General features: G+C 57.9%; 1 protein-coding gene across 4 annotated transcripts; it reads left to right on the forward strand.

The window, feature by feature from the left end:
• The first annotated feature begins 1,061 nt into the window (after window positions 1-1,061).
• LOC105497185 (protein arginine methyltransferase 1) lies at window positions 1,062-14,066 on the forward strand. 4 transcript variants are annotated; one of them, XM_011768070.3, is made up of 12 exons: window positions 1,223-1,269; window positions 3,820-3,877; window positions 4,088-4,201; window positions 4,435-4,536; window positions 6,166-6,321; window positions 6,451-6,514; window positions 9,111-9,253; window positions 9,929-10,016; window positions 10,097-10,212; window positions 11,735-11,885; window positions 12,243-12,364; window positions 13,781-14,066. In XM_011768070.3, exons 3-12 carry the CDS (start codon window positions 4,184-4,186, stop codon window positions 13,862-13,864), a joined length of 1,044 nt encoding a protein of 347 aa, XP_011766372.1. In that variant the 5' UTR covers window positions 1,223-1,269; window positions 3,820-3,877; window positions 4,088-4,183; the 3' UTR covers window positions 13,865-14,066. The 4 variants fall into 4 exon arrangements, with proteins under 4 accessions (XP_011766370.1, XP_011766369.1, XP_011766372.1 ...); XM_011768067.3 differs by lacking the exon at window positions 4,088-4,201 and having other exon boundaries at window positions 1,144-1,269; window positions 3,820-3,873; XM_011768068.3 differs by lacking the exons at window positions 3,820-3,877; window positions 4,088-4,201 and having other exon boundaries at window positions 1,062-1,269.
• The last annotated feature ends 94 nt before the right edge of the window (window positions 14,067-14,160 follow it).

A 14,160-nucleotide genomic window follows, 5' to 3' on the forward strand; every position in this document is an offset into this window, starting at 1 on the left:
TCACCATGTTGGCCAGACTGGTGTCGAACTCCTGACTTCAAGTGATCCGCCCGCCTCCGCCTCCCAAAGTGCTGGGATTACAGGCGTGAGCCACTGCGCCCGAATCCTATCGGAAATTTTTAAGTCTCAGGCGTTTGCCAGCGGCACGCCAGAGAATATAGCCTGCACCGAGGCCCAGAAACCAAAGAGCGAGCTCATTCCGGGATTGGAGAGGAGTGTGAGCGGAGGGAAGCAGAGGGATCAGAGAGAGGAGGGGCAGGACCCACGCATTCGCCCCTTGGCATTCAGCCTCATTCAACTAGGAACTTTTCCCGCAAATCAAGCAAAGCTTCCCGGAGGAAGTGGTGCCTAAGCTGCGCTCTGATTCTCGTTTAGAAGCTGACAAGACAAAGAGAGGTGGGCGGTCCTGGCAGGGGGAGGGACTCGGCAAAAACCAAGTACCTTGAGAGGGGTTGATGGGTTTTAAAAACTTTGAATGATTATGTCAAAGGCTAGGGATTTAATGTGTTGACTGCGGACTCCTATTCCTCACTTGCTTGGGGACCCCAGCGATGCCATTCCTCTCTCTGGGCCTCTCACTGATTCAGTTTTTCTCCCAGGTAATGAGCACAAGCTCCCTTTTTCCTCGAGACTCCCCCCGGGTTGGGAGGATCCACCGAGTGGACTAGGCGTGATCGTTCCTTTGAGCCAATCGTTGGTGCCTGAAGCCCCGCCTTCTTCCCCACCCGTGGGCCAATTGTCGTGTTCTCCTTGAGACCGGCCGCTTGGCGAGGGTGAAAGGCCGCGTGACGTCACTTCCGGATAAACCAATGGCAGCGATTAAGAGGCGGGTCGTTTTGGTGATGGACAGTTGTTTCAAGACGCCCCTTTAGCGCGGGGCTCCCCGGGAAGCTTTGAGGCGGTGCTGGAGGTAAAGGGGCGGGCATTCCTCGTGGATTTTGCCCAATCACCAGTCGCGCTTCTTGCAATAGACGGGCAGTTTTCCCCATCTCGGGTCGACTTGAGGGGGCGGGATTCTGGACGCCAGTGTTGGCAAACCCCTGACCTATGATGGACGTATTCTCCAGCCAATTATCAGACGGTATTCTCAGACGGGCCGCCTCCATTGCCAATGAAATCTTCCAGCGGGGTCGCGGTAGGCGGGCCGTGGACCCTCTCGTATAAGGCGGTCCCGGGGGAGTGAGGAGAAAGGGGGGGTCTTGGCGGCTGGAGGAGGAGTAGTTGCGGGTGAAGATGGCGGCAGCCGAGGCCGCGAACTGCATCATGGAGGTGAGCGCTTGGAGCGCCGCCGTGGGCGGGGGTCGGCTTTGGGTCGATGTTTCACGCCTCTGTGGTGGGGAAAGGGCTCTAAGTTGGCGACATGGGGTTGGAGGTCCCCCGCCGCACACGGGGGCGCCGCACGCTCCACATCCGGGGATATCGTTTGAGGTGACGGCTCCCTAGCTTTCAAGGGCCTTCGGCATCCGGCCTAGCGGAGGGTCTTATCCCCCCTCCCACGTGGAGGAGGGCTGGGGGCGCTTCCGGCCAGGCCCCCACGTGGCCGCGGCGCGGTGGGTGGGGAGGGGGTGTGCCGAGTCCGGTGGCCCGGCGGGCTCCACGTGCGGGACAAAGGCCCCGCCCCCGGCCGGGGAGGGGCGCCCGGGGGGGCGGGGAGGGGGTCCGACCCTCCTGAGGCCCCCAGCCCTCCTACCCAGGGACCCGGGCACACGTCGTGGGGTGGGATCGACCTGGGGCCCTCCACGATGTAGAGTGTCTTTTGGGAGGAGCAGTGCCTTTTACAACCTCCTTCCGAGCTCCAGGGGCATCTATTGGGATATCGGCCCTGGATTTGTGCGTTCTGGATTAGGGACTGGAGGAAAACCAAGAATGGGGCCCCCCTGACCCCATTTCCCCTCCTAGAGTTCTCCCCCTCACCCAGGGCTTTAGGTGTTGGGGGATGGGGCATGCCCCTGTGACCTCCCTCTGGGTGGTGGTGGGGCATCTAGATGGAGATTTTCCCACTAATAGGCGCCGTGCACCCCCTTGTGGCCATTTCTGGGTGTGTGGGAGGGACATCTTTTTCATGGGGCGTGTCCTGAAGCCCACCTCCCGTCGGATTTCTTCCTGGCGGGCGGAGGGAGGAGGGTACGTCCGCTGGGAAGGAGTTGTGGGAAATACGTAGGCTGAGAGCTTTACCCTCTGCTGGAGCGCTTTATCTCTCCTGGGCCTTTGTGAGGGCGGGAGATGACCTCCCCCTTCCTGAAGCCCTCTGTAGGGGTCCTGAGCCCCGGGGTCCTGAGGGTGGGTGCCTGAAATGGTTTCAAGTGAGGTTTGGTTCTCGTGCAGCCATGTGGGGGAGGTTTCAGTCTTGCGTTTCAAGCCTTCGGGCTGGGGTTGTCTGGCGGTAGTTTTCAGTGGTGGTGATAAATGGGCCCCAGCGGGAAACCCCCGCAGCACCTTTCTTATAGGCATCCCCGCTGGCTTGGGAGAGCTGGGGGGAGGGTGTTTGGAGCCTAGTAGGTCATGGCCAGTGACGTGGCCCTTCTTGGAGTGGTCACATCTGGAAGAGATGTAATCTGATGGGGCCTCTGTCCTTCCACCCCTTTACCCATGGCATTGACTGGGGGGGCAGGTCAGCTGTAAGCTGTCAGGATGCAGCTCCCAGGGGTCACTGTAATGACTTCGCACCCTCTTGGCTGTCTCCTGCACCTGGGGCTCTGTGGGCGGAGGAAATAACTTTCCCAGAGGTGGCCTCAGGCTTGGCCGCACCTGGAAGTCTTCAGGACCTGGGATGGGTGTCTGAAATGGGGGCGATGGGCTGACTCCCCAAGCTACTTTTTTTTTTTTTTTTTTTTTTTGAGACGGAGTCTTAATCTGTCACCGAGGCTGGAGTGCAATGGCTTGATCTCGGCTCATTGCAACCTCTGCTTCCTGGGTTCAAGCGATTCTCCTGCCTCAGCCTCTTGAATAGCTGGGATGACAGGCACCCGCCACCAGGCCCAGCTAATTTTTGTATTTTTAGTAGAGATGGGGATTCACCATGTTGGTCAGGCCGGTCTCAAACTCCTGACCTAAGGTGACCCACCCGCCTCTGCCTCCCAAACTGCTGGGATTACAGGTGTGAGCCACTGCGCCCCCAAGCCACTTTCTGGAGCCCGCTCATTCTTAAGAGGGTCCAGGAGCTGCCCATCCTCCATGGGACCCTACCTTCGTGGGCAGAGGGTCATAAGGGAGCGGGTTGGTTCCAGCTGGTTTTGTTTGGGGCTCCTGAGTCCAAGGCAGGAGCTGGGGGCTGGGGTACTAGCTCTGGGGAAGTGCCCGTGTGCCACACCTCTATTCTGGAATCCTCTCAGACATGAGACTGGTTTGCAGAGGTGGCAGATGCCCTGTGGGCATACCTTGCCAGCCTCGTTCCCTCCTGCTATTCATGGCACCCTGGGATAGGGGTGTGTGTGTCAGGAAGTGTCACCTAATCTGGGGGAGATTAGGTGATGAGAGGGAGCGACAGCTGGCGGGGGTGGGTGCCAGTTCCCCTGGCCTGGATGGGGGAGGTGTGTGGTCAGCTGCCTGGCCAGAGAGGGGCAACATGGGGGCAGGCCACCATCTCTCCAGCCACAGCTGGGATAGGAGACCCCCTTTCTTCTCCCCTCACTTTTCCCATCCCTTTCTTAAACACCCCACCTCATTACTTGCCCTCTTTGCCACCACTCCCCGCCAAGAAGGAGAATTGCTGGAAAACCCCCCCACCACCCCCCCCTCACCAGAGCCCAGGTCCCCGCGCCCAGCCCTCCCGCAGCCACTCCCAGTAGCTAATCCTTTCTCCCTGTTACTCTCTCCTAGAATTTTGTAGCCACCTTGGCTAATGGGATGAGCCTCCAGCCGCCTCTTGAAGAAGTAAATATCCTTTTGTGAGACCCCTTCCCACCCCGACCTCCACATCAATATATTTTGCCACACATCTGGCCCTTTCTTGAGGTCTAACCATACCCCTCTTGCTTCAAACCAGTTTACTCCAGGACCCCAAACACTTAGTAGCAACCCCTCCAGGTTCACAGCCCCCGCTGGCCTCCCCCAGTATCTCGGCTACTTCCTTAACTCCACCTCCAACCCCCCTTTGCCCTTCCCTGTGTCTGCCCCCATTTTCCTTCCCCTCCCCTCCCCAGCTGTGGGCTGAGCTAGAGACGGGGGCAGAGAGACTGGAGAGATGGTAGGCATGGCTGAGGTATCGGGGTGCTCCCCTGGATGGTGCTCTGTGGGGGTCTTGGAAGTGGAAAATGGGGTTGTTAGGTTTTGGGGTTCTTGGGGGGCAAGATGGCAGGCGGGGGCTGTAGGGTTGTAATGGTATGATTTTGGGGGGTTCTATACTACTGTTCAGGGAAAAGTAGGGACCTGGAGGTTTAAGAGACTGTGGGGAGCCCCCAGATCTGACCCATGATCCCATCGGCCCCCTCCCAGGTGTCCTGTGGCCAGGCGGAAAGCAGCGAGAAGCCCAATGCTGAGGACATGACATCCAAAGATTACTACTTTGACTCCTACGCCCACTTTGGCATCCACGAGGTCAGTGGGGACAGCCCCCAAGGCCCCAATCTTAAAGGGGTTAAATGTTGGGGAAGGGGTGGAACCTGTTTTCCCACGCATGCGCACTGCTTCCCCTGGCAGCAGGCCGCCCCTCTGCCCCTCTGCTGCGCACCCCTTAGGGTCGCCTCGCCAAGTCGTTGCCTTGGAGACCGAGGTTAGCCTGAATCTCTGCAGGGGCCTCTCACCCATGGCTGGGGTAGGAGCGCGCATGCGTGCTTGGGGCCTTAGGCAGCGGTCGGTCAGGGCCCACGGTCTCTGCCGCCCTCTAGTGACTGGCGGTGGGACTGCACCTGGCTGCTCCCGGCCTGACAGCTTCTGCACCCTTGAGATCTGACTGAAGACTCTGAAATCCCAGAACGAAGCAGGAGTGGCATTCTAAGGAATTTTCTTTTCCCCCTGAGGCCTTTTTCATAAAATTATGGCAAAATATGCATAAAATTGCCATTTTTCATTATTAGAGACAGGGTCTCGCTCTGTCGCCCAGGTTAGAGCACAGTGGTACAATCGTGGCTCACCGCAGCCTCGACCTCCCCAGCTCAGGTGTTCCCCCCACTTCCGCTTTCGGAGTAGCTGGCACCACAGGCGTGCGCCACCACTCCCAGCTGATTTTTTTTTTTTTTTTTTTTTTTTTTTTTTTTTTGAGACGGAGTCTCACGCTGTTGCCCAGGCTGAAGTGCAGTGGCGCGATCTCGGCTCACTGCAAGCTCCGCCTCCCGGGTTCCCGCCATTCTCCTGCCTCAGCCTCCTGAGTAGCTGGGACTACAGGCGCCCGCCACCGCGCCCGGCTAATTTTTTGTATTTTTAGTAGAGACGGGGTTTCACCGTGGTCTCGATCTCCTGACCTTGTGATCCGCCCGCCTCGGCCTCCCAAAGTGCTGGGATTACAGGCTTGAGCCACCGCGCCCGGCCCTCCCAGCTGATTTTCTTATTTTTCTGTAGAGATAGTCTTGCCTTGTTGCCCAGGCTGGTCTCAAAGTCTTGGGCTCAAGTGATCCTCCAGCTTTGGCATCCTGAGGTGCTGGGATTACAGGCATGAGCCTCTGCCCCCAGCCTGAGGACTTGTAAAAGCCAAGGGTTCGCTGGTTCTTAGGTGGCAGTGGTGAAGTCTGGCCAAGATGGGAGTTTAGTTATCTGATTTTTTAAAAAGGGAAACTGGCTGGGCACGGTGGCTCACGCCTGTAATCACAGCACTTTAGGGGGCCGAGGTGGGTGGATCACCTGAGGTCAGAAGTTCAAGACCAGCCTGGGCAATATGGTGAAATCCCATCTCTGTGAAAAATACAAAAATTAGCCAGGCATGGTGGTGTGTGCCTGTAATCGAAACTACTCGGGAGGCTGAGGCAGGAGAATCGCTCGAACCCAGGAGGCAGAGGTTGCAGTGAGCTGAGATCACGCTACTGCACTCCAGCCTGGGCAACTGAGTGAGATTCCGTCTCAAAAAATAAAATGAAATAAAAATAAATAACTGAATAAATAAAAAAGGGAAACTGAGGTGCATGGAAGGAAGCAAGAGGACCGAGTTCCGGCCCTCCGAGCTCTCAGGACACACTGTTCTTCAGCGGGGAATGTGGGGCCGCTCACGGCATCTCTGTGCCGTTCTTCCCTCAGGAGATGTTGAAGGACGAGGTGCGCACCCTCACGTACCGCAACTCCATGTTTCACAACCGGCACCTCTTCAAGGACAAGGTGGTGCTGGACGTCGGCTCGGGCACCGGCATCCTCTGCATGTTCGCCGCCAAGGCCGGGGCCCGCAAGGTCATTGGGGTGAGTCTCCGGGGCTTCCAGGCAGGGCCAGGCCTGGGGAATGGAGGGGGGCCATCAGGGCTCAGGGATGGGACGGAGGGGATGGGGACAGGGGATAGGTCTCACTCTCCCTTCTCCCTGGGCCCTCAGATCGAGTGTTCCAGTATCTCTGATTATGCGGTGAAGATCGTCAAAGCCAACAAGTTAGACCACGGTGAGCCCAGAAAGAGGATGGGTTTGTGGGAGTGGAGGGGGCGATGCGCCGCTTCCCCAGGGCCCTCTGAAGAGCAGTGGGGTCTACGGATGGCCACAGATTCAGCGGCTCCCCACCCATGGTCTTCTGGGCTGCCGGCCACCTGAGAATCTGAGTGTCAAAATCACAAGCTTAGCACCTCCGTCTTAAAATTAGGGCAAGAAGCACTCTCTAGTTTCTTGAATGAGTAATAGAGTCACGTGGTTGGCCACTGTTCTCACAGTGAGAAGCCTGCCCTGTTTCCCAGCTGCCCTCCTCCGAGTTTAACCAACACTAACTTCTAGAGACGTCTGGACCTACAAACACATATATATGTAAATGTGTTTACATTCACGCGCATAATTTTCACGCCGGTAGCATTTCATACCAGCCTCTTGCCCTTGGCTTCTTAAACACCTGCTTGTCATGTCGTTTAACATATTCCAGGCCGGGCGCAGTGGCTCAAGCCTGTAATCCCAGCACTTTGGGAGGCCGAGGCGGGCGGATCACAAAGTCAGGAGATCAAGACCATCCTGGCTAACCTGGTGAAACCCCGTCTCTACTAAAAAATACAAAAAATTTGCCGGGCGTGATGGTGGGCGCCTGTAGTCCCAGCTACTCGGGAGGCTGAGGCAGGAGAATGGCGTAAACCCGGGAGGCGGAGCTTGCAGTGAGCTGAGATCCGGCCACTGCACGCCAGCCTGGGCGACAGAGCGAGACTCCGTCTCAAAAAAAAAAAAAAAAACAACATAATTCCAGGATGTTGCAGCATCCACTCTTTTCCGTGACCACCATTATAGGTACATCCCAGCTTTTTTTTTTTTTTTTTTTTTTTTTTTTAGACGGATTCTCGCTCTGTCACCCAGGCTGGAGTACAGTGGCGCGATCTCGGCTCACTGCAAGCTTCGCCTCCCAGGTTCACACCATTCTCCTGCCTCAGCCTCCCGAGTAGCTGGGATTACAGGTGCCCGCCACCATGCCTGACTAATTTTTTTGTATTTTTAGTAGAAACGGGGTTTCACAGGCCGGGCGCGGTGGCTCAAGCCTGTAATCCCAGCACTTTGGGAGGCCGAGACGGGCGGATCACGAGGTCAGGAGATCGAGACCATCCTGGGTAACACAGTGAAACCCCGTCTCTACTAAAAATACAAAAACTTAGCCGGGCGAGGTGGCAGGCGCCTGTAGTCCCAGCTACTCGGGAGGCTGAGGCAGGAGAATGGCGTGAACCCGGGAGGCGGAGCTTGCAGTGAGCTGAGATCCGGCCACTGCACTCCAGCCTGGGTGACAGAGCGAGACTCCGTCTCAAAAAAAAAAAAAAAAAAAAAGAAACGGGGTTTCACTGTGTTAGTCAGGATGGCCTCGATCTTCTGACCTCGTGATCCGCCTGCCTCAGCCTCCCAAAGTGCTGGGATTACAGGCGTGAAATTTTTTTTTTTTTTTTTTTTTTTTTTTTTTTTTTTGAGACGGAGTCTCGCTCTGTCGCCCAGGCTGGAGTGCAGTGGCCGGATCTCAGCTCACTGCAAGCTCCGCCTCCCGGGTTCACGCCATTCTCCTGCCTCAGCCTCCCGAGTAGTTGGGACTACAGGCGCCCGCCACCGCGCCCGGCTAGTTTTTTTCTGTATTTTTTAGTAGAGACGGGGTTTCACCGTGTTAGCCAGGATGGTCTCGATCTCCTGACCTCGTGATCCGCCCGTCTCGGCCTCCCAAAGTGCTGGGATTACAGGCTTGAGCCACCGCGCCCGGCCAAAATTTTTTTTTTTTTCTTTTGTATTTTTTTAGTTGAGACGTGGTTTCACCATGTTGGCCAGGCTGGTCTTGAACTCACCTCAGGTGATCTGCCCACCTTGGCCTCCCAAAGTGCTGAGATTGGGGAATTTTTTAAAAGAGATTATTATAATGAACGTCCAAGTCCATTTGAAGCAAATTCCCACTGTAATGTAATTTTCCTGGTAAATGCGTTTGCATGTGTCTTATCTAATAGATAAGGCTGTTTTGAGAACGTGACCATGCTCTTACTTATTATATCAAGCCTGCCCAGTTAAAAACAAAATCGTGACTGGGCGCGGTGGCTCACGCCTGTAATCCCAGCACTTTGGGAGGCCAAGGTGGGCGGATCACGAGGTCAGGAGATCGAGACCACCCTGGCTAACATGGTGAAACCCCGTCTCTACTAAAAATACAAAAAAATGAGCCGGGCGTGGTGGCGGGCCCCTGTAGTCTCAGCTACTGGGGAGGCTGAGGCAGGAGAATGGTGTGAACCTGGGAGGCGGAGCTTGCAGTGAGCCGAGATCGCGCCACTGCACTCCAGCCTGGGCAACAGAGTGAGACTCCGTCTCAAAAAAAAATAAAAATAAAAAAATCATTACATTGCCTGATACCCAGTTCACATAAAATTTCTGCTCCTGCCTCAAAAATGTCCAGAGCCATGTATGAATTTTAAAACAGTTAAGAGGGTTCATGGCTTCTGCTCACCGAGTTCTCTGAACTGAGTGGGGTCCCCAGGCTGTGGCCCCTGGGGGAGGGGAGGTGAGGGGCAAGCCTCCTGGGGGCTGACGTGGCCGCCCTTGTCTGCCCGCAGTGGTGACCATCATCAAGGGGAAGGTGGAGGAGGTGGAGCTCCCGGTGGAGAAGGTGGACATCATCATCAGCGAGTGGATGGGCTACTGCCTCTTCTACGAGTCCATGCTCAACACCGTGCTCTACGCCCGGGACAAGTGGCTGGTGAGGCCCCAGCGGATGGGTGCAGCTCGCATGGGCTGGGGGCCAAAAGCACTCAATTTTTCCCACAGACGGGACTTACTATGGGGGTGTGGCTGCAAGGTGTTAGAAGGTCACAGCCTGAGCCAGGTGTGACAGACCCTGGTGGGAGATGGTGCGATGTGGGGGGGTTTGTAGGAACAGGAAAACTGTAGCAGGGCACTAGACCAGGTTCTCCGGCCCCAGCAGGCCTCCCCGGGAGAGGTGAGGTGACCGAGAGCTGGATGAAGATGTGGAGGGGTGGCCAGGGCAGGTGTTCCCTTGCTGCATGTGGAGCAGCAGGGAGGCCCGTGTGGAAGGAGGGTCTAGAAGGGCAGCAGGAGGAGCAGTGGAGGTAAGGGGTGACAGGGCATGTGCAGATTTTGTGGGGCCTTATGGGACCCCGCGCGACTTTGCTTTTCCTCTCAGAGCAGCCAGGGAGGGTCTGAGGATCCCCAGAACCTCGAGGGACAGGAGCTGACTGAGGTGCCCCTGGGTGCCCTCTGGCGGCCGTGTGGGAAATAGACCAGGGGGTGAGGGGTGAGTGCCTCTGCGACATGAGGGTGGCTCAGACCAGGGCAGAAGGTCACATCTCGGGGGCAAGAGTCAGGGCAGCGTTGCCAGGCCCCACCCTTCATGCCTCGCCCTGCCCCTCTGCAGGCGCCCGATGGCCTCATCTTCCCAGACCGGGCCACGCTGTATGTGACGGCCATCGAGGACCGGCAGTACAAAGACTACAAGATCCACTGTGAGCGTGGCCCAGGAGCGGGCGGGCGGGGCCCCGGGTGGGCTGCCGCGGGCTCACCCCCTCCCTGCCTGCCTCCCCAGGGTGGGAGAACGTGTATGGCTTCGACATGTCTTGCATCAAAGATGTGGCCATCAAGGAGCCCCTAGTGGATGTGGTGGACCCCAAACAGCTGGTCACCAATGCCTGCCTCATAAAGGTGAGGGGGGGGGTGGGCATGGCCAGGTGCCCCCTGGGTTGAAACCAAAGAGAGGCCATCACCTGGCCCTGGCATGGGACTTTGGGGCCCAGAGTGTTGGCCTGAGGTCTCAGAGCCTGACCTGCCAGCCAGAGGTGGTGCTAGAGGCCCAGGAAAGACATTTCATCCTTTAAACATCTTTGTGAGCGCTGCCGTGTGAGAACCACGTTTGGCACTTGGTGTCCGGCAGAGGACACACCCGCAGCTGGTAGCTAAAGCCCACAGCCCGTACACGGGAAGGCAGGACCCGGGGCGATGAGCGGGTGCACACGCTGCAGAAGAGCAGGGGGCCAGGCTGGGATCCGAGATGTGCCTGTGGTTGCAGCTACTCAGGAGGCTGAGGCGGGAGGATCTCTTGGGCCTGGGAGTTCAAGGCTGCAGTGAGCTGTGATCACATCCCTGCAGTCCAGCCTTGGTGACAGTGTTTTGTTTTGTTTTTAACTTTTTTTAACTTCTGAGACCCTGTTTATTTATTTATTTATTTTTTCTTTTTTTTTTTGAGACGGAGTCTTGCTCTGTCGCCCAGGCTGGGGTGCAGTGGCCGGATCTCAGCTCACTGCAAGCTCCGCCTCCCGGGTTTATGCCATTCTCCTACCTCAGCCTCCCGAGTAGCTGGGACTACAGACTCCCGCCAACCCGCCTGGCTAGTTTTTTTTTTTTTTTTTTTTTTTGCATTTTTTAGTAGAGACGGGGTTTCACTGTGTTAGCCAGGATGGTCTCGATCTCCTGACCTTGTGATCCGCCCGTCTCGGCCTCCCAAAGTGCTGGGATTACAGGCTTGAGCCACCGCGCCCGGCCGACCCTGTTTAAAAAAAAAAAAAATAAGGCAACGAATATTTGTTGAGCTGGGATGTGTGAGCTGGGTGAAGCTGGGTGGTTGGCCGGGGGTTCCTGTGGGGAGGAGGAAGCTGTTGAGTGGGAATGGAGAGGAGACTGGAGGGGCAGGGACCCCACCCAGGCCACCCTCCTGAGAACCAGCGGAACTGGTGCAGGGTTTTCGGTTGGTGTTTGGATTGCGGTTGGTGTTTGGATTGCCGTTTGAAGCCATCATGCTGGTGGACTTGTGAAGGGTTGGGGAGAGTGGGGAGCGCGGAGAGGGTGGAGCGCGGAGAGGGGGAGCGCGGCCCGGAGAGCGCGGAGAGCGGGGAGCGTGGAGAGGGGGGAGCAGGGTGCCTGCATTCCCAGGAGGTCTGGCCAGGTGGGGTCGGGGCGGGGTGGGCTCTGGACAGAGTTAGGGTGGCGGCGCCAGGTTTGGGTGTGGGAGAGAAGGGAGCAAAGAATCTGGGCTCAAACCGAGGCGGTTTATTGGGAGCCGGACAGTCAGGATGAGGAGTGAATGAGGAGCTGAGGCTGGGTGCCAGTAAGGGAGGGCCAGCGGGAAGGGGACAGTGAGGTCACAGGCCCTCTGGGAGCTTGAGGGAGGGAGGAGGGGATGAAGCGAGGTGGGGACACATCCCGGAGCTCACCCTCTCCTGTCCTGCAGGAGGTGGACATCTACACCGTCAAGGTGGAAGACCTGACGTTCACCTCCCCGTTCTGCCTGCAAGTGAAGCGGAATGACTACGTGCACGCCCTGGTGGCCTACTTCAACATCGAGTTCACGCGCTGCCACAAGAGGACGGGCTTCTCCACCAGTGAGGCGGGGCCCGCAGGGCTGGGGGCTGCTCCTGAGCCAGGGCCGAGGGGCACCCACATAGTGGAGGGGGTGACAGAAACGGGCAGAGGGAGCCATGGGGACATGCGTGTTCCAGCGTGAGCTCTGCCATGTAGCAGTCACGTGGCCTTGGGCAAGTGACCTGAGTGTGCAGTGCCTCAGTTTCCTCATCCACAAAAGCCTGACACGGTCCCTGTCTCCAAAGCTGAATGACAGGGAGGTGACTCACGGACAGCAGTCCCGTCAGCTGTCAGGGGGGTGGACATTCCAACAGAGGGAACACAAGACTGGGGCCAGGGCAGCAGGCCAAGGCCAGCTGACCCGCCTGCGCCCCCAGGCCCTGAGTCCCCGTACACGCACTGGAAGCAGACAGTGTTTTACATGGAGGACTACCTGACCGTGAAGACGGGCGAGGAGATCTTCGGCACCATCGGCATGCGGCCCAATGCCAAGAACAACGTGAGGCTCTGGGCAGCTGGGCAGGAGGGTGGCAGCCGGGGTGGGGAGCATGGATAGGGGCAGTGGTAGGGGGGAATGGTGGCAGCGTAGGGGATGGGGGTAGCTGGGGCGGATGGGGGCAGCTGGCAGGGGCGAGTGCCTCTGCCTGTTCCCGGGTCCCTGAGCCCCTCAGCCCCACGCCTGTCTACACAGCAGATTTCTTAGCATTTACTGGAAGATGGGCCTGGGGACCCAGGCCAAAGCCCTGTCCTCCTGGTGCTTCCAGTCTACACAAGGGGATCAGTGACATGGTGATGCCAGTGGGAGGTGACCTCTGTCAGGCTGGGAGCAGGGCAGACAGGTGTTGGCGTGGGTGAGCTCCAGGGCAAGAGGCGGCCCCGGTAGAGCGCACAGGGTTTGCTAGCGCAGGTGGGAGGCATGAGAGGAGGAGAAAGGCAGCTTTTTGTTTTCCACTCCCCCTTTTTCCTCCTGAGCACCTGGTAGGAGCTGCCATCACCTGAGATCAGGGGGTTTCCAGGGGAGCTGGGGGGGCTTCTGGGAGAGAGGGTCTGGGCAGAGAGGTCCAGTGTGGCGGGTTTGAGCAGGCAGGAGGATGGAAGGCCGGGAGCCTGGAGTCACCGGGAGTGGTGTGGGCTGGAAGAGTGAGTCCCGGCCCATGGGTGCGAGGGTGGGTGGCACTCAGGGCAGTCATGGAATGTGGGCCCCGGGACGCCCTCGAGCCCGTGACAGCAGCAGTTGTCAGCTGGGCAGTTTCAGTGCCCCCCACCCCCGACAGAGGACGTTCGTCACCATCTGTGGAAACATTTATGGTTGTCACTCTGGAGAAGGGGTGCTCCTGGCATCTGGTATGTAGGGGCCAGGGGCTGGTAAACGTCCTACAACCACAGGACCACCCCCTGCAAAGACTCCTGTAGCCCCTGGGGCCATGGCGCTAGCTGGGAAACAGATACTGGAGAGGGAGGAGGAGTCCTCGGGGCTGTTGGCAACTTGATCCCCTCTTCCTGTGCTGGAGGGTATGGGGGGTCTTCCGGAAGCCTGGGAGGAGAAGTGGAGACAGAGGCTGGAGCACTGCGTTTCACTGGAACGTTTGCCTGAGCAGAAGTGGGCTTGGGAGAGGTTTTCTGATTTATGAAAGAAGCAATCACTGCGTTGCTGATGGGGAACGTCTTGATGGAGAAATCCAAGGGCAAGGGATAGCAGCCAGGCTCTGCTCCTGAGTGAACCTAGTGGGCTTGAGGGTGTCCACGTGGCGCTGTCCCTTGACAGGGTCAGGACAGCTGCTAGGGTGGGACCAGCAGTTGGGGTCTGCAGTGTGGAGATGGGCAGGAAGCTGGAGCCCAGCGCATGGCCTGCCTGCACCCCCCTGCCACCACCTCCTGGTGGGTTCATGCCCTCATGCCCGCCCTCTCCCCACAGCGGGACCTGGACTTCACCATCGACCTGGACTTCAAGGGCCAGCTGTGCGAGCTGTCCTGCTCCACTGACTACCGGATGCGCTGAGGCCCGGCTCTCCCGCCCTGCACGGGCCCAGGGGCTGAGCGTTCCTAGGCGGTTTCGGGGCTCCCCCTTCCTCTCCCTTCTTCCCACAGAAGGGGGTTTTAGGGGCCTGGGCTGGGGGGATGGGGAGGGCACATCGTGACTGTGTTTTTCATAACTTATGTTTTTATATGGTTGCATTTACGCCAATAAATCCTCAGCTGGGGTCTGGTTCCATTTCCTGGGGGCAAAGGAGGTTTGGGGTTTCCTTCGCAGGTGCTGAGGTGCCAGCCTGAGCAGTGGGGGGACCGGCCTTGGAG

Source organism: Macaca nemestrina, chromosome 20 (assembly GCF_043159975.1).
Source record: "Macaca nemestrina isolate mMacNem1 chromosome 20, mMacNem.hap1, whole genome shotgun sequence".
In the NCBI taxonomy this organism is placed as follows: domain Eukaryota; kingdom Metazoa; phylum Chordata; class Mammalia; order Primates; family Cercopithecidae; genus Macaca; species Macaca nemestrina.

What these genes read in the sequence shown, in the direction of transcription:
- LOC105497185 (XM_011768067.3), top strand. Translation starts at nt 1,234, where the DNA reads ATGGCGGCAGCCGAGGCCGCGAACTGCATCATGGAG. An exon ending in GGGCCCGCAAGGTCATTGGG is followed by an intron (nt 6,322 to 6,450) that starts GTGAGTCTCCGG and finishes CTGGGCCCTCAG; the next exon opens with ATCGAGTGTTCCAGTATCTC. An exon ending in CCAATGCCTGCCTCATAAAG is followed by an intron (nt 10,213 to 11,734) that starts GTGAGGGGGGGG and finishes CCTGTCCTGCAG; the next exon opens with GAGGTGGACATCTACACCGT.